The following is a 24,198-nucleotide window of genomic DNA, read 5'->3' as shown; positions in this document are numbered from 1 at the left end:
CACAGCTCTTCCACTGCTCCACAGCTCCTCAATGCTGGGGGGCTTTATACCCCTCTAGCCCACGCCTGGCATTATTAGGCAGCATGGAGCCAATAGGGTCATGATGTTGATCTGCTCCAGGGAGTCCTATTCTATTGGCAGTACTTCTTCTCTACGGGGACTAGACAAGCTGAATGCATTTATTAGAAGGGGTGTCTACAAACATTTGGACAGATGTTGCTTCAGAACTGACCCTTACCCTGACCTGGCATGGAGTGCTGCACACCCATTAGACATTTTCTTCTGGCAAAGCAATTTTTCAGGCATCTGCTACGCTGTTGCTAAGTGGTTGCTATGGTGTTGCTAAGTGATTGAGATTGTATCCTAGGTGGAGATGCTATGGTGTCTTCATGTCTTACGTTATGTCTCTGTCTTTTACTAATTACTAATTATGTAAAGCTGCTTTGTGACGACAACAGTTGTAAAAAGCTCTACAAATAAATTTGACTTGACTTGACTTCTTGTTAAGTGGTTGCTATGGTGTTGTTAAGTGGTTACTATAGTGTTGCTAAGTGATTGAGATTGTATCCTAAGTGGAGATGCTATGGTGTTGTCAAGTGGTTACTATAGTGTTGCTAAGTGATTGAGATTGTATCCTAAGTGGAGATGCTATGGTGTTGTCAAGTGGTTGCTATGGTGTTGCTAGGTCATTGCTATGGTATTGCTAAGTGATTGAGATTGTATCCTAGGTGGAGATGCTATGGTGTTGTTAAGTGGTTGCTATGGTATATCACAGGTGGTTGCTATGGTGTTGCTAAGTGGTTTCCACTGTATTTCTTTCAGTTGTTATGGTGTTCATAAGTCGTTGCTTTGTGCTTGCTAGACAGTTGCTATGGTATCCCAGGTGGTTTCTCAGGTGCTGACAATTAGTTGCTGTGGAACCTTATTTGGTTAGTTGGGTGTTTTCATCATGGCTGCATTCGAAGGCCAAATACGTTGCTACGTGGAAACCGTGTGTCCGTTATAAAAGCTGTAAGTCTTGTGTACAATTGCAGGGTCAGATCTGACTGTGGGATCATGCAGGATGTGGATATAATTGGCTTCAGAGCTGATTTCTGCATAATGCCTCCGGGTCTGCAGGGGTTCTGACCGGCGAGTTCCGGCTGTAAGAGTGAATCTGCACTGCTGTCCAATAATTCAGCACAGCGGGTGTTTCTGAGTAAATAACAGTGACAAGGCCAGCGCTCAACGCTGGAATGACAAAAAGTGGATTGTTGAGGACAGACCATAATGTTTCCATTCATAATAGATTACATACGAGCCAGGCCAAGTATTCCAAGCAGTTTATCAATAATCATTAAATCACACATCCTGCTGTGGTCTACATAGCTGTGTAGAAACCGACTGCAGCCCGTTTCGAGCAGGGGACCAAATCTGGAGCTCATTTCAACCAGATCTTCACAAACAGAACCTAGTGAACGATCCAACATTAACGACCTTTCTCCGAAAACCTGGAGTGACCCTGGTAATACATCCTGCATGGGGTTGGAGGAATTCTTGCTGGTTCCTTTCTTACAGTGATGTTGGGGGGCTTTCCTACATGAACTGCTCTTTTTAGGTCCTTCCACAACATTTCTACTGGTTAAGATCTGGGTTTTGACATACTGCTTTAACCATTTCTATGTAGACTTACTGGTGTGTTCAGGGTCATTGTCTTGCTGCATGATCCAGTTACAGTTAAGCTTCAGTTCACAGACAGATACCATGATGGTCTCCTGTAGAATTTAACTCAATTCAGTTAAGATTTATTTTTATAGCACTTTTCACAACAGAGATCCGGGTCAGTGCCTCTTCTGAGCAAGCCAAGGGCAACAGTGGCAAGAAAAACTACAAAAAAAAAGAGGGGACCCATCCTCCTCCAGCCGACACCGGACAGCACAACAATTCCCAGAACAAGATAATCAAAACAACAGTCAATTCAGAGATTAAGAGCTGTGGCAAATGTGACCTCAAGCCATAAACGATTAAAATGTGAGTGAACTGTGAAAGTCCATGCAGGTAAACAGTCGCATGAACAGCTATGCAATAATGGCAGTCCATATTGCACCAGAGGCACTAATGTGGCCTTACAGCAAGATACTACCACCCCCATGTTTAATTGTTAAACTGAGACCGATCACTCAATCAACGTTTCTATTTTAGAGGTCAACAATATGATCAACAATTATTGATGGCAGCAGGGCAATTAGACATGTACATAATGGGTAGAGCATACTTTAATAACGCCACTTAGGGCCCCACCACCACCAGGGGGCTCCCAAGAGCGGCAAGATATCATTATAAAAAATATATTTAAAAAATAACATTGAATAATAAAATGAAATGGTATTACACAGGTAACTACTTTTTATATAAATTTATTTTCATAGTCGATACTAGGTTAATCAATTCCTGCTGTTGGCTGCTGCTGCCATTGTTGGGCAAATGCAGATAAAATGCACTGCTTGGGTGGTGGATAAAGGCCTGGTGCTTCAGCGTATTGTGCAAAATCTCTCTCCCTATGGAATGAAGCAGCTGGTGCTGAGGTGGTGGTATGAGGGGCCTCAAATGAAATCTGCTTAGGGCCCCATAAAAGGTGCTTAGGCCGGCCCTGATGAGGGGCAGTGTAACAGAGAACGAGGGCAGGGTACATTGTTAAATGGGCTGATGCACAAGCTTGGAAGATGTTGGCAGATGTATTAAACTGGCCTTAGACTACAGGTCCCACAATGCATTGCAGTAAAACCGCAATGCTTGTGGATAAGAAGGGCTGAGGTTGGGTGGGGAAGGACAGGTTTGCATACAGTGAATTAGGCTTGTTAAAGCTAATACTGGAGGCACTGAGCTGCATCAACAGTGACCGTGGGGATAGGTCCGGCCATAGCCACCAGGGAGGCCAGTGTGGAGTTACGTGTGTATCGTGTTGTACGATTGTTGTTGTGGTAGTGTGAGTGGAGCCCACATGGAACTGGTGGCACTGAGCAGCAATGCATCAATGAAGCCAGAGGGGCTAGGTAGGGCCTTAGCCACCAGGGAGGCCAGTGTGGTTCTACCTGACGACCCCTGTGAAGAGCTGGAGTAGAGTATGGGTGAAGGGAATGGGCTGGGCCCTTCGTGTGACCCCAGTTATGAGGTGCAGGGGTTTACTTTGACCTTTCCTGTAGTTTCACACTTGGATTCATCTGACCACAGAACATTCTTCCACCAGGCCTCTGGCTTATCTACGTAGGTTTGAGCAAACTTCAGATGGGCAGTAGGGTCTTTCTGGACTATCCTGCCATGCACACTATTCTCAAACAGGGTTTGCCTGATGGTGGAGTCATGAACACGGACATTACTCAGTGCAAGAAAGGTCTGTAGGTTCTGAGATGTTCCCCTGCGGTTCTTTGTGACTTCTCATAATTAAATATAATGCAGCTCACATTCCCATAAGCCTGTGACCAGACCAGACCAGACTTCAACAGAGGAGACTCAGGTTTATCTCCTTGAAACATGTGAGGCTGCTAAACCCACACCTGACTGAAACACCAGACTTAAATAAGACTTACATTCCTAAAGGTTCACAAACCCTTTCAGAAAAAGATATCTAATGTTGGATAATTTAGCTAAACGAATGTAAAACCTACAGAGATTCTGTGTAACCTGTTCATTTGGGTTCTATTTGTCTGGTTTTAGTGATCAAATGAAGATCAGATCTCAGATCAGATCTCAGGTCTCAAATTGATGCAGAGAGGTTAATAAACCCTGAGGTCAATCAGAGCATCGGCGCTGCAGAGGCGGATACAGTGAGCGCAGTACCTGTGTGATGTAGGGCGACGCTGGGGTCATGGTCAGGAACCAGCTGTTGCTCAGTGTGATTTGGAGCCACTAGTTGCAGTTCACTGCCATCAGCACCTGAGTTTGGCGCCCCTTCTGGAACCTGCAACACATTACGACACCTATGCTAATAACTCCACTAACTATGCTAATAACTGTCTTAGCTATGCTACATGTTAGCTACATTAGCCTCGAAGCTCCGGTGTAGAATTCAGAAAGCAAAAACACTACATTCAGCATTAAAATATACCTTTAAGGGAGACAGACAGACAGATAGACAGACAGACAGAGATATAGACAGGCAGACAGATAGACAGGTAGATAGATAAATAGATATATAAACAGATAAACAGACAGACAGATGGGCAGACAGACAGACAGATAGACAGGTAGATAGATAAATAGATATATAAACAGATAAACAGACAGACTGGTGGGCAGACAGACAGACAGGTAGATAGATAAATAGATATATAAACAGATAAACAGACAGACAGTTGGGCAGACAGACAGACAGATAGACAGGTAGATAGATAAATAGACAGATAGACAGATAGATAAACATATCGACAGACACAGAGAGACAGATGGGCAGACAGACAGACAGGTAGATAGACAGAGATAGACAGACAGACAGGTAGATAGACAGTCAGAGTCAGACAGACAGGTAGATAGACAGACAGACAGATAGATAGACAGGTAGACAGACAGACAGACAGATGGGCAGACAGACGGGCAGATAGACAGGTAGATAGATAAATAGATATATAAACAGATAAACTATAGATATAGATAGATAGATAGATAGATAGATAGATAGACAGACAGACGGGCAGACAGACAGACAGACAGGTAGACAGACAGACGGGCAGATGTGACGTTATTATCTACCCTCAGCCTCTGGAACTCTCTGTTTACCTCAGAGTTGATGGAGGACGTGGTGTTGGATCCTTTAGCACACAGTTTAGGTCTGGGGAGAAAAGAACAGCAGGACCTCAGAGCAGGTCAGCTCAGCGTCAGCTCAGCGTCAGCTCACTGCCTCACTCCGCTCTCCTCTAGTTCACAGAGTTCACGCCCCTTATTGCCATGTCGACCGCAGTTGCTAGGAATCGAACGCTGCTGCTAATGCTACATTTCTTCCAGCTAAATCACTGTCCCGAGTCAGGCACTGAGCAAACTGATCCCAGAACTCTCCAGTAAAACCAGACAGAACTGCATGAGCCCAGTGAACAGAAGACCAGTCCTCAGAGGTGCAGTTAAACCCAGAACACCGGGCCTGACCTGCAGCCCCAGCACGGCTCCCTGTGGAGGCGAACGTCCGCTCTGTTCCTCAGAATCCAGCCTTAATTCTGCAGAAACACAACGAGCCTCAGACTGAAGCCCAGAGAGAACACACACACACACACACACACACACACACACACACACACACACACACACACACAGCCAGAAAACTCCTCATAAACACACACACTCACATACACACACATACACATACACTTACATACACATACACACACAGCCAGAAAACTCCTCATAAACACACACTCACACACACACACATACACACACACACTTACATACACATACACACAGCCAGAAAACTCCTCATAAACACACACTCACACATACACACTCACACAGCCAGAAAACTCCTCATAAACACACACACACACTCGCACACACTCACACACACTCACACACACTCACACACACTCACACAGCCAGAAAACTCCTCATAAACACACACTCACACACACACACACACATACACACACACACTTACATACACATACACACACAGCCAGAAAACTCCTCATAAACACTCGCACACACTCACACACACACACACACACACACACACACTCAGAAAACCCCTCACTCACACTTACCCACACTCACACACAGCCAGAAAACTCCTCATAAACACACTCACACACACACACACACACACACACTCAGAGAATCTGCCGAGATTCAAGACTGATTATACCACCAATACCCCCTAAACCTGACCTGATACACAACACCGACAGACAGACAGGCAGACAGACAGACAGGCAGACAGACCCACCAGGGGTCTTTCGTAAGGGTGATGTTTCTAGGTGGAACCATTTTGACCATTTTGGGTTTGTTTTACCTGGCTAAATGTTTCTTTACATTATCTTCTAAATCACTTTATCTAGCACCACAATGGGTTCCACTACTGTTAAGAGTCAAAGAACTCTTCAGTACTATACAGAACCCTCAGACAGACAGACAGATATGCGATAAACAGGTTTGACAGTAAAGGCAAAGGTTTTAAATAGAACTATAACAAATCAAAGGAAAGATCAATAGATCTTTATAATAGTTCTCTAATGGTTTAATGGTTCTTCTAATGTTCTAGAAGTTCAGTGTCTTATAGACGGTTCTTTTATCACCTTTTTAAAATAGTTCTTTATAGCACAGAAAAGGGTTCCACAATTGCTACTCAGAGAACCATTTTTTAGTAGAACCTTTTTTAATTTAAGAGTGTGAATAGACAGACAGTCAAACAGATACACAGACAGACAGACAGGCTGGTAGACAGACAGACACAGACTATTAGACAGACAGACAGAGAGAAAGACAGACAGAAAGACAGACAAAGATTAACAGACAGACAGAAAGAAATACCCACAAACAGAAATACAGAAAGTCTAACAGACAGAACGACAGACAGACAGAAAGATAGATAGACAAAACGACAGACAGACATACAGCCAAAACGACAGACAGACAGACACACAGACCGAAAGAAAGACAAAAAGACAGACAGAAAGACTAACAGACAGAACGACAGACAGACAGAAAGATAGATAGACAAAACGACAGACAGACACACAGACCGAAAGAAAGAAAGAAAGACAAAAAGACAGACAGAAAGACTAACAGACAGAAATACAGACAGACTAACAGACAGAACGATAGACAGACAGACAGACAGACAGACAGAAAGATAGATAGACAAAAAGACAGACAGACAGAAATACAGACAGACAGACAGACAGAAAGATAGATAGACAGACAGATAGACAGACAGACAAGAAGCATGGTTATCAGATCTTGAATAAACGCAGATGAGGAGAAATAGGCAGAAAATAAAAATATAATAAAATATATATAATATATAATAAAAATGTGTCTGTCTGTCTCGGTTTCTGTCCATCTTTCTGTCTGTCTGTCTGTCTGTCTGTCTCGGTTTATGTCCATCTGTCTGTCTGTCTGTCTGTCTGTCTGGGATCTATGAAAGCAGTGATAGCCGGGTCCGATCCACAGCGGGTGAAACTGGTTGTGAGGTGAAGGTGATGCTGAACCTCAACAAAGGAGAGTAACTGATCTGGCTAATCTGCAGCTTAACAGCATGTTAACCAGATTCAGTTACAGTCTGATTACAGGTCCTACAAGCCCTACACTGCAGCCCTGACAATGAAGAACCTGCGGAATCGGGTTCTTTCACATGTCGAAGCACTTGATCCACTAAATGAGTCCATCAACAGACCCCTCTTTCTCCTCCCACCATGTCTGTTTCTTTGCTTCTCTCTATTATGCGTCTGGTTTTCTCTCTTTTGTGGCCTAGATTTACTGCCAGCAGCGGCATCTTGAACCAGCTCAGGTATGAATAGCAGGTTTTCACATCAAAGCAGCGCCGCCGAGGGAGAAGAAACACGATCTAATTTGCCTACAACAAAAGAAAGAGTCCAGCTGAACAAACACCAACTGAAGAGGCAACTGGAGGCGCCGCGGCGAGGTCAGCTGATGTCGTGAAGCCAATGGACGACTGAGTAATGGGGGCAAAAACACAGCAACAATAAAAATAACAATGTTCGCTATGATGTTGATAAGTGGTTGCTATGGTATCTCAGGTGGTTGCTATGGTGTTGCTAAGTGGTTGCTATTGTGTTGCTAAGTGGTTGCTAGAGTACTCCAGGTTCACCGCTCACTTGCTGAGTCCTGATATCAGACTATGAACAGTCACTGCTCCGAGACACTAGGTGGTGCTGTGTTTTTGACTCCCAAATCAAGGGGGAAGAAGTCTAGCCATTCACTCAACAGCACACAGATGGACAGTTAGCAGAGTTAGTTGGTTCACCAGTATGACCGACCACAATGGACGATCAGCACAATTAAGCTAGTGGACCATCATGACCACACTGGTTGACCAGCATGACCATCACATTGCTGCTGGTGGACCATCATGATCACATGGGTGAACCAGCTTGTGGTCCTGTTAGTCAACCCAGTTAACCAGTTTGGTTAAGCTGGTCAACCTAGTGGACCAGCAGAGTCAAGCTGGTCACCAGCTTAAACAAACTAGTCAACCAGTATGACCAGCCGAACCAGCTTTCTTACCAGCATAGGGTAATGCTGGCTGACCAGCGTTCAATCACATTAGCCATCAACAGCTACAGGAAAAAGCGCCACAGGGGTATTAAACAGGGGGGCCAGCTGCAACGGTCATTGCCCATTAAGAAGACAGAGGGACTTACTGGTCGCCAGGCCTATTATTTGGCTTCATATCCACTAACCTGTACCCTGACACTCTGACCCACAACCTCAGAATCACGCGATTGGTCTAAAACGATAAAGCCGAGGCTAAAGTTGGCTTCTTACGCAGATTTCTACTTCGCCTTAAATGGTGGTACCAGAGGTGCTGCACCACTTAAGGTGGAATAGAAAGGTGGAATAGGCATCTGGAAGACACTCCAACTTCAACCCCGAAACCTTCGTACCTCAGAATTATGCAGAGAACACTGACAAGGGCCAGGGCGAAGAAAGCAGCTCCGCTAACGACTGCTAGCAGCACATCCACTGTGCCACTGGAGGCCGCCATTGACCGCTGTCCTCCAGTTGTAGCCACCTGCGTGTTGTTGTGGTACCGAAAGAGCAAGACGAACCCCCGGCCCCAATGGGTGGTGGTGATCAGCTCCATGATCACTTCTACCATCTCAGAGTCAGAACCGAAAACTAGCTGACTGCTGGAGGGACGGTTGGAGCCACAAAAGCGTGAGGAGAAGGTGATCAGGTCTGAAATGTAGAGGACATCATGAGGGCAAGCGTCCACCACTGGCTGTTGGGTTTCTGGACTCATGGCTTCTTCTTTGCCAGTGGCTGTAGGAGTGGCAGGAAGCATGTGGGCCACTCTGCTTTTGGGTTCACTGGCTGATCTTAAAGCCTGAGGAGATGCAGAGTTCTGGGCCTTGTCTCCAGGTGGTTGAGGTCCAGGTATCAGTTCAGAAGGTGGAGGATCTGGAGGCATGGCTGAAGGGGACTCATGAGAACGTTTGGCGGAGTTGGAGACTTTAGCCATCTCCATCTTATTGGACTCCTCTTGGACAACTACCTGCTTGACCTCATCGTTCTGCACCGACTGCTGGGGCTCTTTTGCCATGTTGTGACTTGTGGCTAGGCTAGCTTTGGAAAGCAATAAGCCCATGGATGGGTTGAGGCTTTCTTCATCTTCCTCCTCTTCCAGAAGTGACATAGACGCGGTTGGGTTTCTTTCCGGACTGCTGTGACTCTCAAAAACGTCAAAATCAAACATCTCCATGGTAAGCTGGTGGCCAGCAGGAACAAAGAACTGCCAGACGCAGTGGGTGCCGGAGGAGTAGTTATAGGGGAAACCAGGGGACAGTATGAGGCCCTGTACATCCACAACGTCCACTTTGGCTCCACATTCAAAGTACACCTAGGAAGAGCAAACAGAAAAGAACAACATGTGGTGACTCTTAGAACAATCCTGAGATGTCCTAGTTATTGTTCATGATATTCATGCTGAAATTTCATATAAACGATTTCTGACTTGTGGTTTCTCCAAAACAAAGGGAGAAACTCTGTGATAAAGTCCAGATTCTAAACTTTCAAACCACTCCACATTTGTGGTTGTAGCTGGAAGAGAATTGGGTTTTTATGATTTTAATTAAATTTTGTTTTATGGGAAGAAAAGCAGTCCTTTATACTTAAATTCAAGGCGATCCACAATACGTCAATAGGGTACAAACAATTTTCTGATCATCATGAATCTTCTTCAGCTGATTACTTAGTTAAGACACTCATTATTTGTGTTAGAAATAATGACATTTTATCATTAAGCATAGAGGAAGGTTTCATCTTCTCGAACCAAGGGAGTTTTTTCTTGCCACTGTTGCCACTAGCTTGCTCAAAATGAGGCTCAGACCCAGATAAAGCTGCTTTGTGACAACATTCAACTTCAACAACAGAAATCAGGTTCAAAATTCTTGTTTTGTTTGCTGACAAATTACAATCAAAGGGTTTCATTTTGGATCTCTCGGTTTATCACTTCAAAAATACTTCGAAAATGCGGTCAACAAATCTCATCTCAGAATCAGAACTGAAAACTAGCTGACAGCTGGATGGACGGCTGGAGCCACAAAAGCCTGAGGAAATACAGAATTCTGGGCCTTGTCTCCAGGTGGTTGAGGTCCAGATATCAGTTCAGAAGGTGGAGGATCCGGAGGCATGGCTGAAGGGGACTCATAAGAACGTTTGGCCATGTTTGAACATATCACAAGCAGAGAGATCTATTAAAACCTTTGGTCATCACTCCATAAATCAGAAAATACTGTCATCAGCCATAAAAAACACTTTAGCCATGTTTTAGGCATAAACACATCTCTAACATCTCTGAAGGCTATGAATGACTTATGCACAATTTTCTTTGTAACAACCTTCCACATACACGCCTTCAGTTCAGCAAAATATGTGCATCATGCCCTGTATATCAAAGCTTTTAAGACATCACATAGCTTTCTCAACTTGCGCCATACTGTGTGCTAAAGTTCCTTGAAAAAAGAGGGGACCCCTCCAGGCAAGCTATGACTGGACTGTGCATGTGTGTATTCTGTGACTCACAGATGGATTTTGCCTAATTAATTAATTAATTTCAGTATGTGTAACTGTGTAGCTGTCTATTACTAGTGCAATCTACAATGAGCAGCTTTCGGGGAAAAAAAAAACTGTTCCGAGGCTGCTCAGACTGTGAGAAGAGTAAAATGTCTAAAATGTCAGACGGAGCTTGTTTGGGTTGATTGGGCATCGCTTCCCCTCTCATACTGCATATCATATATCGGCCGATCAAGTTAAACTCTGGAAAAGAGATTCATGTTTTGGTCGTTGTTTACGACCAAAACATGCTTTGAATGGGCTAAAACTGCACAGTGAATGTCTGGCTGTATGAATGCAAAATCTCAAAATTGACCAGTACATGATGAAACAGTGCTTTTTCCTGCTATGTTTCACCTTAAATGCCAGACTGCAAATGAAATGCAATGATTATATATTATTATTATTATAATATATATTATTATTATTATATTAATAATAATAATTCATTACACATGCACAATAAATGACTTAACCAGGTCTTTACATTTAAGCAATGCAGCAAAACAAGATAAATAAAACTATTTCTACAGGTTCTGCCAAGCTCAAAGGATTCCTTTTAGTATAAAAACCCACATGATGAGGATACAGCTTTTCTACATCTTAGAAACTCTAAGACTTAAGTTGTGCAACCAGGCCGGTCTATTTAGACAAACAATTTGTGGGCCTTTACCGAAATCCCTGCCAGTGTGGTCCAGTTTGAAAAAGATCAGATTGTGTGTTTACACTTCAACAAACAAGATCAGATGTGTGCTCACCAAAAATGTAGGGAGGACATTTAACTGTCTGTGTAAAATGTAAGCCCTGTGAGCAGACTCCACTAACGGTCTTTAAAATCAGCTGATCGTTCAACTATTTCAGTATTAATGAGCTAATCAGGGCTGGGTTTCCCAAAAACATCATAGCCCAAAGCTGATTCTTAAAAGGTTGAGTAAGCAACACACTGAACACTTTCTTTCTCTCGACCAGTCAAGATGATCTTAACAGTAAGATGCTTTTGGGAAACTGGGCTCTGATAGCTCTAGTATATCACAGTTAGTTCTGATCTCTCAGTGTGACTGACTGAGTGAGATGAACTCTAGAAGTGAAAGCACCTCCCGATAATGGTACTCTGAACTCATCTCTGAAAAATCGGTCCACCTAACTCGCCAGTAACCTAGAACCAAACAACAGCTCCTAAAAAGTAACAACCACAAGTAACAAACCAAGAGTTACGGATATCGAGCCACGGGCCAAAAGTCATGGGTAACACGCCATAGGTAACAAGACATAGGTAATGTCATGGGTAATGAGTTATGGGTAACGGGTTATAGGTAATAAGTCAAGGGTAAAGAGACATAGATAATGTCATGGGTAATGAGTCCTGGGTAACGAGTCCTGGGTAACGAGTCCTGGGTAACGAGTCATGGGTAACGAGTCATGGGTAACGAGTCATGGTAAAGAGCCATTTATAATGCGCAACATGTAACAAGCTGTATGACATGGATGTGAGCTATTCTTCACGGATGTGAGAAAACGTCTTTAGACTGTGATGTAACAGTTTTGGGGTTTTGGAATTGCCCCCCAGCAGCAGTGTTTGAGGTTTACAGTTTCTCACTTCCATCTACCGAACCCTCATTTTCCAGACTGAGAGACCCACAGTTTAACACTCTAGGCTCTAGGCTTTAAATCAGGCCTAATTGTGTTTCAAGTTCTTCAGCTTTGGTCTCGGGTGTCCTGAGAGTAATTCAAGTATCCCGACCCTACATCACCTTCGAGCAGCTGCTCCAGACTTCACTGGGTGTTTTACAGCGAGCGAGAGCAGCATAGGGACTTTCAGGTTTTTCAGATCAGCATCGACGTGACTTCACCCAAAACAACAGCAGATGGCATTAAGGTCACTCAGACACCACCGGCAAACAAACCGCTACTGCTGCTACTGTTTGTGGAATCATCTTTGGTCTGCCGCTCCCAAACCTGAACTATTCAACCCTCCTGCTTCGGCCGGCGCGCACCGAAGCCGTCCGCTCCGTCTGCTTGGCTAACCGTGGGGAGGTATTTCTTCAAACGCTCGGCCTGTAATATTTCCCAGGTGCTCAGGATGGAGGGGACGTCGAGATAATCGGAGGCAGATGGGAATCGAGGCGAGGAACGCTCCCAACCAGACCTTTGCAGGGGCCTGCTTGTTTATTGGGTTTCCTTTTTGGCCCTGGTTCTGGACTGTAGGGAAAAATAACAACCCTGCGAGACCCACACGCTGCCAGACAGGTAACAAGCCTCGCCCCGAGCAACTCCATCAACCTGGAATGAAACTGTAAAGCTACTGAGACGAGAGGGAGAGAGAGACATAGAGAGAGAGAGACATAGAGAGAGAGAGAGAGAGAGAGAGAGAGAGAGAGAGAGAGAGGGAGTAGGAAAAAGGAAGGTTCTCCAGTTCGAGGAAAACAAATGCAGAGAAGCAGAAGCAGCCGAGCTCCGCTCTCCTCCATCTGCACTCCATCATCAAAGGCATTCCTCAGACGATCTGCTTTAAGTGGCAACAACTGAGATGTGCTTTTTATTCAGGGCTGAAAGAAAGACGGGGATAACACAGATCACCCCAAAATAAAGACCGTCTGATCTGAACTCAAACCCACCCCTTATTACTGTTTCAGCAGAGAGAGAGAGAGAGAGAGAGAGAGAGAGAGAGATTTTATAACATATCCTGTAAGTTGTGAGGTGGGTGGGGTCACAATGAACATCAATGAGTCTTGGGTGCCCATGACCCTGTAGCCAGTTCCCTGGTTGTCCTTCATTGGAGCACTTTTGGTAGGTACTGACCACTGAAAACTGCAGGAACCCCCCACAAAACCTGATACCTGATGTTCTGGAGATGTTCTGACCCAGCCGTTTATCTAGAACATCACTTTCTGGTTCTTATCAAAGTGTCTCAGATTCTAACCATTGTTCTTTTTTCACTCACTGCCTTATATGTAGATCCACCCCTCGACAGACAGGACCCACTGGACCCAGATCATCAGTGTTCTTCACTTCAGCTGCAGTGGTACTAATGTTATGGCTGATGTATGTTTAACTACACTAAGGTAAAAGGCTGGTTAATAGCGTGTCCAGATTTGAGGCAGAGGTCGTAAGTATGAACCCTTTTCTCGCCTCTCGGGTCGGGCTGTTGTTGAAGCTCTTGTTGTAGTGGATTGCTCAACAGCTCTCACTCAGGCAAACCTGAAATCAGCTTTACTCCCTCTCTCTCTCTCTCTCTCTCACACACACACACACACACACACACACACACACACACACACACACACACACACACACACAGCATTCGGCCAGCTCATGTGTCATTCCTGCAATTACTGCTGTGGTGTCACATGAACCCTCAGTACACTCTGCTTCTACCAGCTGGGGGATTTTTCACCGGGGGATCTCTCTCAGTTAGCTGAGCAGCGGGTCAACCCGAGAGTTCAGTCCTGCTAACACCTTCTAATGAACTCATTCAGCTGCTTTAAGCTGCACCCATTGCTGACACAGATGTGCAAATGCACACACACAGCTTGTCTAGTCCCTGTAGAGAAGAAGTACTGCCAATAGAATAGGACTTTCTGCAGCAGATCAACATCATGACCCTATTGGCTCCATGCTTCCTAATAATGCAGACGTGGGCTAGAGGGGTATAAAGCCCCCCAGCATTGAGGAGCTGTGGAGCAGTGGAAGAACTGTGTTCTCTGGAATGATGGTGGTGGAGCTCCATCCAGTACTTCTAGATGGGATGAGTGGGGGTATTGGGGATGATGAGGTGGGGTGGTGATCATCCATCCAACATCCTGACCTCACTGACACTCTGGTTACTGAATGCAATCAAATCCTCACAGCAGTATTCTTCCAATATCTAGTAGAAAGTCTTCTTCTCTGGACAGTAGAGACTGTCACTTCAACAGAAGCAGGATCAACTCTTAATAAATTTCAGAAGAAACAGTGAACGAGCAGGTGTCCCAATACTTTTGTCCCAATACTTCAGTGCAATCAATTGCCTTCAGAAGTCGCTTAATTGGTTAATTGGAGTCCAGCTGTGTGTAATACAGTCTCAGTATAAATATATGTAAAGGCCTCAGTGGTTCGTTAGAGAACACTAGTGAACAAACAGCATCCTGAAGACCTAGGTTATAAAAACATACCCCAAGCTTTGAGCATCCCAAGGAGCGCTGTTCAATCCCCCTATTCTATAACCGCAAACCTACCATGACATGACCGTCCACCCAGACTGACAGATCGAGCAAGGAGCCAAGAGGCCCATGGTCACTCTGGAGGAGCTGCAGAACTCCTCAGCTCAGGTGGGAGAATCTGTCTGACTAGGAGCTGTCCACACCACAAATCTGGCCTTTATGGAAGAAGTGCCAGAAGTTTGCAGTTCACCAGCCATGAAGGTCAAGCCTGTGGTCAGATGAGACAATATGGAGACCATAATACTCATCTCTTCACCTGAGCCCTCTCAGAAGAGGAGGGTCTTCAGTCTGGGTTTGAGGACAGTGAGCGTTGGACTCTGCTGTTCGGACACCCAGGGGAAGCTCGTTCCTCCACTTTGGTGCAGGACAGTAAAAAGTCTGGACGCTCGTCTTCCGTGGATCTTAAAGGATGGCGGGTCGAGCCGAGCCGTACTTGAAGCTGGAAGGGCTCTTGGTGCAGATCGGCTTTTGACCATCGCCATCAAGTCTGGTCTTTGCTTTGTAGACCAGAGTCACTCTTCAAATCTCAATCAAATACATCAACGTTTGTGGCAGTAAGGTGTCAAAATGGGTTCAAGGGGTGTGGATACTTTTGAAAGCCGCTGTACTGTTTTCTATGACAGGAGCTCTTTAAAAAGCGCCATTCTTCTCCATATCATTATAAAGAGACCTGCCCCTCCGACCCACCCCCCTTCGTCCCTTCGCCCCGAAGTGGGTCATTGCGGTGGCTCTGCCATAGGAGCGGCCGATCTGGTTGGCACGGCGTAATGTGCACGGTAGACTTCACATGAATGGCTCTGAGTGCCGCTGTGCAGGGTAGGAAATGGGGGCATTCTTACAACACCAAACATCCAGGCTGGGTTACATCACTGGCCTGTGCTGGCACACACTAATGACTAAAGATGCCTCCTCTCTCTCTCAGGGGAACAAAGGCCGGCTGTGGCGTTTGGTGAAATAGCGCTTTAATGAAGAGCGGAGCGGGACCAGTTTATATAAGACCCGGCTGGCCTGAAGTGCTGAGGCTGGGCGATATGGTGAATATACAACACTACAGCATTCCGTCGTGTAACTCGTCCTGCATGTTTCTGGGATATCGGACCCGATCCAGCTCCAGATTGTTGGTTCTGATCGTGTGATTCGGGCTTGTATGCAGCTTTTTCATGAGGCACAGGTTTTTTTTCCCGCAGCAAAGGAATGAATGAGATGCAAAAGTCTGTGCACCCTTCAAATCTCACCACCATACAAATACACTAGTAACACCCTACCAACCAGATAGAGTACCACAGCAACCACTTCACAACACCTGAGCAACCACCTGGGATCCCATAGCAACTGCCTAGCAACCACTGTGCAACATCCAAGCAACACTATAGCAACCACCTGAAATACTACAGCAACAACCAAGCAACACTGAAGAACTCATGTAGCATTCAACCACCTAAGATAACATAACAACCACTTAGCGACACCATTGCAACCATCTGGGATACTGTAGCAACCACCTAGTATACAGCTGGAGCGGGTCCGATATCCCAGAAATGTATCAGATTAGATCAGATCAGATTGGATGTGAATCTGATTTGATGTACAGTGTAAATGAAGACATGTAAAGTCTCTGCAGCTCGGTTCTGTTTTGGTTCTGTTACGGTTCTGTTATGGTTCTGTTACGGTAGACTCTGCTCTCCTGAATGACCGGTGCAGCAGCAGCTGCTGAAAGGAGCTGAAAACAGTGTGTGTGTGTGTGTGTGTGTGTGTGTGTGTGTGTGTGTGTGTGTGTGTGTGTGTGTGAGCCTTCGTCCCGCTAACAGACACGCCGGCTGACTCAGTGTGTGTTTCAGGAAATAGGGCCAGACGGACACACAGCTGCTGCTGCTGGGGGGAAAGGCTAACACGTAACACCAAACCAGCAGACAAACAAAGCTCTGTGCTCCGTACGGTACGCATGTACACCCCATAAGCACACACTAGCAGCAGGCCTCAGGTCAACAACTCAGTGACAACTGAGAGCAAGTGTGTGTGTGTGTGTGTGTGTTTTTGTGCATTTGCAGAACATAAACTGTTTCATTTTTTATAAATGTAATCTAAATTTTATAATAGACCAACAGAAACAGTCTGAAATGACTAAATAATTACTATAAACTATCTATTTATATATGTTTTGTTTGTTTGAGTATTTTGTACAATAAATATAAAATGTTTTATTATTATATTAATTAGATAAAAAATAAACTTTTCTCTTAAAAAAATACTTTTATACTTTTATACACATTTATATATATATTTATTTTCATATAAAAATCCTGCATCTCTAAAACAAATGCAAAACTGTTCTTAACGTTTTGTAATGAAAATCAAAAACACATTATTCAGGGTCATGTTGGAGCGTTTCTATTCATCCGTTCCTCCTGAAATTCTGATACAGAATAAAGAACCACTGCAGATTAATATTTCATGGAGATTCAAATAAAGACTAAAGAAAAATTTAACATAAATTTACACCAAACCGTTCTGGGTGTCTACACCAAATACCCAACCCTCTCATCTCCACATCAAACAAACACCCAGCCTACATTATATATCCCATCACTGCTGGAGCAAAGCCTTCTCTCCAAACAGGAAACTTCACCAAGAAAAGAAAGAAATCGTACAATTAAAATACTTCTCTACAGTGACTGAACAAACTGTTTATGTGCATTTGCACATCTGTGTCAGCAATGAAGCTTTTAGTAGCTGAATACACTCATTAGATAAAAGGTAAGGGAAAGGTGCACATATTGTCAGACAGTGAACTAGGGGCAGTGAGCACACACACACCCCCAGAGCAGTGGGCAGCCAACTCCAGCACCCGGGGAGCAGAGAGGGTGAAGGGTCTTGTTCAGGGGCCCAACGGTGGCAGCTTGCAGAGTATCGAACCCACAACCCTGTTATCGATAGCCCGGAGCTCTAACCGCTCAGCACCACTGCCCCAGAAGATGGGGTGTCCACAAACATTTGGACACACATTTTTAAAATATATTATATATTATAATATATAAAATGCATTTACAATATATTATTATTATATCTAATGCTTTATATGCGCTTGCTTTATAATACATATGGGATGTATTATTATTACCACATATTTGTACTTGTGCATGTATACGTAGTACATATAGGACCTATTACATATAGATAATTACACGTATATATAGAATACATATATGGAATGTTATTATATTATTATTATTATTATGTTATTACATATAGCTAACTGTGTGTGTGTGTATATATGTATATATATATAAAAAATACATATAAAATATATAAACACATTGTGTGCGGGAGAGAGATCCAAGACCACCTGCTCAGGAACGTTTACTGGGACAATTCCTGGCAACCCAGATTAAATGAGAAAACAGGTTGGGAACATTGTGCCTCTCTCTCGCTCACTCTCGCGCTCTCTCTCTCTCTCTCGCTCTCTCGCGCTCTCGCGCTCTCGCTCTTCAGTCTTCTTTTTCCTCTCTTGTGGCCACCGTGACTTTTTCACAACAACAGGTTTAGAGATGTTATATGAGCTGATGACACCACTTGAAGGCAGAGTTCCAGCCTCTGAGGCATTACTCATTCACACACACACACACACACACACACACACCCCTGCGAGTCCCCCATAAACAGGCTTTGGGCCTCTGTAAGGGGGCAGCGGTGCAGGCTGTTTATGGTGGTGGAAAGGGAGCCTGCTCTGCTCTGCTCTGCTCTGCTCTGCAGGCTCTTGGATCAGAAGCCGGTCTGAAGTGGAGATGATCCAGCGGTCGAGGCACTGCTGAACATTTCACAACATAAACAAACAGGGAAATCAGAATTACCCAGATCCCCCTTCACCTCGACATGTTTCCAGCTTCACACTGGAGCTACGAGGCTAATACAGCAATGTAAGATAATATCCTGCTAATCAGTGTGATGCTAACTGCATTTATTAGTCATCATACACTATACGGACTAAAGTATTGGGACACTTGCTCATTTACTGTTTCTTCAAGGGTATTAAAGAGCTGATCCTGCTTCTGTTGGAGTAACTGTCTCTACTGTCCAGAGAAGAAGACTTTCTACTAGATTTTGGAGGAACATTGCTGTGAGGATTTGATTGCATTTAGCAACAACATTGTAAGTGAGATCAGGATGTTGGATGATGAGCACCACCCCACCTCATCATCCCCAACTCATCCCATCTAAAAGTACTGGATGGAGCTCCTCCACCATCACTCTAGAGAACACAGTTCTTCCACTGCTCCACAGCTCCTCAATGCTGGGGGGCTTTATACCCCTCTAGCCCACGCCTGGCATTATTAGGCAGCATGGAGCCAATAGGGGCATGATGCTGATCTGCTCCAGAGAGTCCTATTCTATTGGCAGTACTTCTTCTCTACAGGGACTAGACAAGCTGTGTGTGCATTTGGACAGGAGATTCTGAGACCCAACTAAAACAGTTTTTTATGTATTTAATTGTCTGTATTATTAGAGTATATTAGAGATCACTGAACGCATAAATATATATATGTCAAACTATCGCCTCGGGAGCGCAAGAAGGAGACGACTGCTCTCTCAGGGGTTGCAGCGGCTATCTTCCACAATGTCATCCAATAATAGGCTGTATTCATAAAGTCGGCAGCAGAAGCGGTGGGTGAAACGGAGTCTGACCCAGTTCTTACAGTGGTAATCCTGCTACTCCTGCAGCTTCAGGGCTGGGAGGAGCAGAGGCTGCTGTACTGAGTGCGAGACGTACGGGACGCGAGTTCTGAGGCTGCAGGTGATACCTGTGATCAATACGCACAGTAACAGGGTGAGCTGGGGGTATCAGATACTAGCAATATACCATTACAGTACAGTAGATTACAGTACAAAGCCCCGCCTCCGAATAAATACATCCCCTAACATCAGCAGTCCCCTTAAAGCCCCGCCCCCAAACAAAGTTATATCCCCTACCATCAGCGGTCCACTTAAAGCCCCGCCCCCAAACAAAGTTATATCCCCTACCATCAGCGGTCCACTTAAAGCCCCGCCCCCAAACAAAGTTATATCCCCTACCATCAGCGGTCCACTTAAAGCCCTGCCCCCAAAGAATTACATCCCCTACCATTAGCAGTCCATCCAATGCCCCGCCCCCAAAAAATTACATCCCCTACCATTAGCAGTCCATCCAATGCCCCGCCCCCAAAGAATTACATTCCCTACCATTAGCAGTCCATCCAAAGCCCCGCCCCAAATAATTACATCCCCTACCATTAGCAGTCCATCCAATGCCCCGCCCCCAAAGAATTACATTCCCTACCATTAGCAGTCCATCCAATGCCCCGCCCCCAAAGAATTACATCCCCTACCATTAGCAGTCCATCCAATGCCCCGCCCCCAAAGAATTACATCCCCTACCATTAGCAGTCCATCCAAAGCCCCGCCCCAAATAATTACATTCCCTACCATTAGCGATATTTCCAAAGCCCCACCCCCATCATATATATCACAAGGTTCAAATTAATTATTCTAATTATGAATCAATTATTACAATTATTAATAATAACTCATCACAGCAGAGCATTGTGGGAAGAGTGTCAGGAAAAGAGGCGAGAGCACTTCAGCGTCAACACAGAGGAGGAAGCCTTGACCCTCGTCCACACAGCTGCAAAACTACCCAGTACACACCACCTCCACTTATCACATATCTGCTCTGTGATGTCAAACACACACACACACACACACACACACTCCTCCCTCCCTGCGTACGTCTCTATCTCCCACTCAACTGCTGCATCTAAATTTTCGGGCCAGACACCTGCAGGCCACTTCTGCACTATAACACACACACTAGATACACTACATGGACAAAAGTATTGGGACACCTGATCATTCACTGTTTCTTCTGAAAACAAGGTTATTAAAAGAGCTGATCCTGCTTCTGTTGGAGTAACGGTCTCTACTGTCCAGAGAAGAAGACTTTCTACTAGATTCTGGAGGAGGAGCATTGCTGTGAGGATCTGATTGCATTCAGCAACAAGAGAATTAGGGAAGTTAGGATATTGGATGATGATCACCACCCCACCTCATCATCCCGAACTCATCTCAAAAGTACTGGATGGAGCTCCTCCACCATCATTCAGAGAACACAGTTCTTCCACTGCTCCATAGCTCCTCAATGCTGGGGGGCTTTATACCCCTCTAGTCCACGCCTGGCATTATTAGGCAGCATGGAGCCAATAGGGTCATGATGTTGATCTGCTCCAGAGAGTCCTATTCTATTGGCAGTATTTAAGTAAAAGCTCCAGTAATAGAGATCTACAGATACTTTTCACTACTACAAATTGTAATCCCAGATTTCTACAGCTAGTAAAAACTCCAGGTGCACAACATGTCGCTAAATTCCAGAGTTCTGACCTGTACGAATGCTAATTAAAGAGCTCTAGTGTAATTGTGATTAGCTGTAATGTGCATTTAGGATTTTTTAGGATCTCTATAATATAATTTTCTTATTTGTGATGGATCAGACAGAGTGAAAAACCTGCTGATCTGATATTATTACTAGTATAATATCAGTTAGATCTGATCTGATCAGTAAAAGCTGCACTGAATCAGAGGTTTACTGGAAGAAGCTGAGTTAGGACTCACTGCTGTGATGTTAGGCTGAAACTGCTCACCATAGTTTACGGCCTTTTCTGGACGTTTGCAGTGGAGAATTCCCCCGACAGCATGAATTAGTCAAACTTTAGACCTAATTCGTGTCGGGAAAAGTCAAGGCCATGATTATTAATCCTAGCAGCTAAAATGTACCCACAGTTCTGCCCTCCAGACCACAGCGCTGTGTAGAGGGGGGTTTTAGCACTCACAGATACGTGATGCTGGAAATGTGATGAAACATCATATCCCCAAATGCTCCCAAAAATGTGGTGTGCTGGCCAGTACGGTTCTGAGGTCCATATGGGTGGTTTTGCACCAATTAACATAGTTTGGTGTGCAATTTCCCCACATGTGAGTATGTCCGGATTGGGGGTGTGTTTAAAGAGTGAGTGTGTGTGTGTGTGTGTGTGTGAGAATGCGCTATCAATGGTAGGCTGCTGACTCATTTACAGAAATTATTCACAGATTTGGTATGTGATTCAACCAGCAGAGCCAACACCATTAAACCTCACACAGGCAAGAAACAAAGGAGCAGGAGAATTCAGTGGCAGAACACACACACACACACACACACACACACACACACAAAGTGTGTGACATGACAATATCCCAACATTATACACTATTCGTCCAAATATTTGTGGACACCCCTTCTAATGTTGCACCCATTGCTGACACAGATGTGCAAATGCACACACAGCTAGTCCCTGTAGAGAAGAAGTACTGCCAATAGAATAGGACTCTCTGGAGCAGATCATCATCATGACCCTATTGGCTCCATGCTGCCTAATAATGCCAGGCGTGGGCTAGAGGGGTATAAAGCCCCCCAGCATTGAGGAGCTGTGGAGCAGTGGAGGAACTGTGTTCTCTCCATCCAGTACTTTTGGGATGAGTTGGAGAGTTGGAGATGAGATGAGGTGGTGATCATATTCCAACATCCTGACCGTGCTTTGCATCCTGAGCTTTGTTGTGGTTGAATGCAATCACATCCTCACAGCCATGATCAGCCAAAATCTAGTAGAAAGTCGTCTTCTCTGGACAGTAGAGACAGTCACTCCAACAGAAGCAGGAGAAACTCTTGTAATATCCTTGATTTCAGAGGAAACAGTGAATGAGCAGGTGTCCCATTACTTTTGTCCATACAGTGTTTGTGGTATATCACAAGGGTACGATCGTGTCAGAGTGTAGGTATGAGTATAGCTGTGTACGAATGGCTATGAGGATGGACGGCTATGAGGATGGACGGCTGTGAGGATGGACGGCTGTGAGTATAGGTGGGTATGAGTATAGGTGGGTATGGGTATAGGTGGGTATGGGTATAGGTGGGTATGGGTATAGGTGGGTATGGGTATAGGTGGGTATGAGTATAGGTGGGTATGGGTATGAATGTTCTAGTATAGGTGAGTGTGATGGTTGGTGTGGCGCAAAAGATAACACCACTACCTGTCAGTGAGCTACCACACCATGTGGGAGACTGGGGTTCGATTCCCAGTCTGGGTGACTATCCTGTGCTACACCAATAAGGTGTTAGGAGTCCTTGGACTCCTAACACTACATTGGCCCGCCTTCTGTAATATGAGTAACCTCGTAAGTCGCTCTGGATAAGAGCATCAGCTAAACGCCATAAATGTAAATATGAATGTAAATGTATAGGTGGGTATGGGTTTAGGTGGGTGTGATTATAGGTGGGTGTGATTATAAGTGGGTGCGAGTATAGGTGGGTATGGGCATGTCTGGTTATAGGTTTAAATGTTCTAGTATAGACGGGTATGGATGGCTATGAGGATGGATGGCTGTGAGTATAGGTGGGTATAGGTATGAATGTTCTAGTATAGATGGGTAAGAGTATAGGTGGGTCTGAGTATAGGTGGGTCTGAGTGTAGGTGGGTAAGAGTGTAGGTGGGTAAGAGTGTAGGTGGGTAAGAGTGTAGGTGGGTAAGAGTATAGGTGGGTAAGAGTATAGGTGGGTATGAGTATAGGTGGGTCTGAGTGTAGGTGGGTCTGAGTGTAGGTGGGTCTGAGTGTAGGTGGGTATGAGTATAGGTGGGTGCGAGTATAGGTGGATGCGAGTATAGGTGGGTATGGGTTTAAATGTTCTAGTATAGACGGGTATGGATGGCTACTACAACAAACATTACAGTGGGACAACGTCATTCTGGTAATCCTGCCTTTCTGAACAGAAGCTCTGATGATGTTCCTCGGAGGCGATGGAGCACATTTTTCATGCTCATTCCAAAAAATCAACTGCATACAAAAGAACACAAAGGCAGCATTAAGCAGGCCTCTTCAGGCACGTAATAATGTGAGATGGGTACCTCCACACTCTCTCACACTCACACACACACAAACACACACACACACACACACACACAAACATCTACTCACACTGATATTCAGTAAAGGCCCTTTAGTGAATCTAAGAATTCTGCCATTCATGACCACTTCTGACGATTCAGTGCATGTTCTAGATAACAGAGAGTCATCCAGAGACAGAAACCACATATACGTATGGATGGGTATGAGTAGGGGTATGAATATGGGCTATAGAATATGGGTATATAGAATATGGGTATAGAAGGGTATGGAAGGGTAC

The 24,198-nt window shown here is 44.7% G+C and overlaps 1 protein-coding gene across 1 annotated transcript in view; it reads right to left on the bottom strand.

The window, feature by feature from the left end:
* Positions 1-24,198, bottom strand: part of LOC140542346 (uncharacterized) — a 38,333-nt gene that overhangs the window by 10,105 nt on the left and 4,030 nt on the right. The window contains exons 2-4 of the mRNA XM_072665297.1: positions 8,589-9,544; positions 4,753-4,804; positions 3,803-3,937 (exon numbers count right to left, since the gene is read on the bottom strand). Of these exons, the coding sequence (XP_072521398.1) occupies positions 3,803-3,937; positions 4,753-4,804; positions 8,589-9,544 (1,143 nt within the window). The remainder of the gene's footprint in view (positions 1-3,802; positions 3,938-4,752; positions 4,805-8,588; positions 9,545-24,198) is intronic.

This window comes from Salminus brasiliensis, chromosome 20, assembly GCF_030463535.1.
Source record: "Salminus brasiliensis chromosome 20, fSalBra1.hap2, whole genome shotgun sequence".
NCBI classification, from domain to species: Eukaryota; Metazoa; Chordata; class Actinopteri; order Characiformes; family Bryconidae; genus Salminus; species Salminus brasiliensis.
Note: the sequence above shows the minus strand (reverse complement) of the source record. Positions and strands in the feature narration are given on the sequence as shown.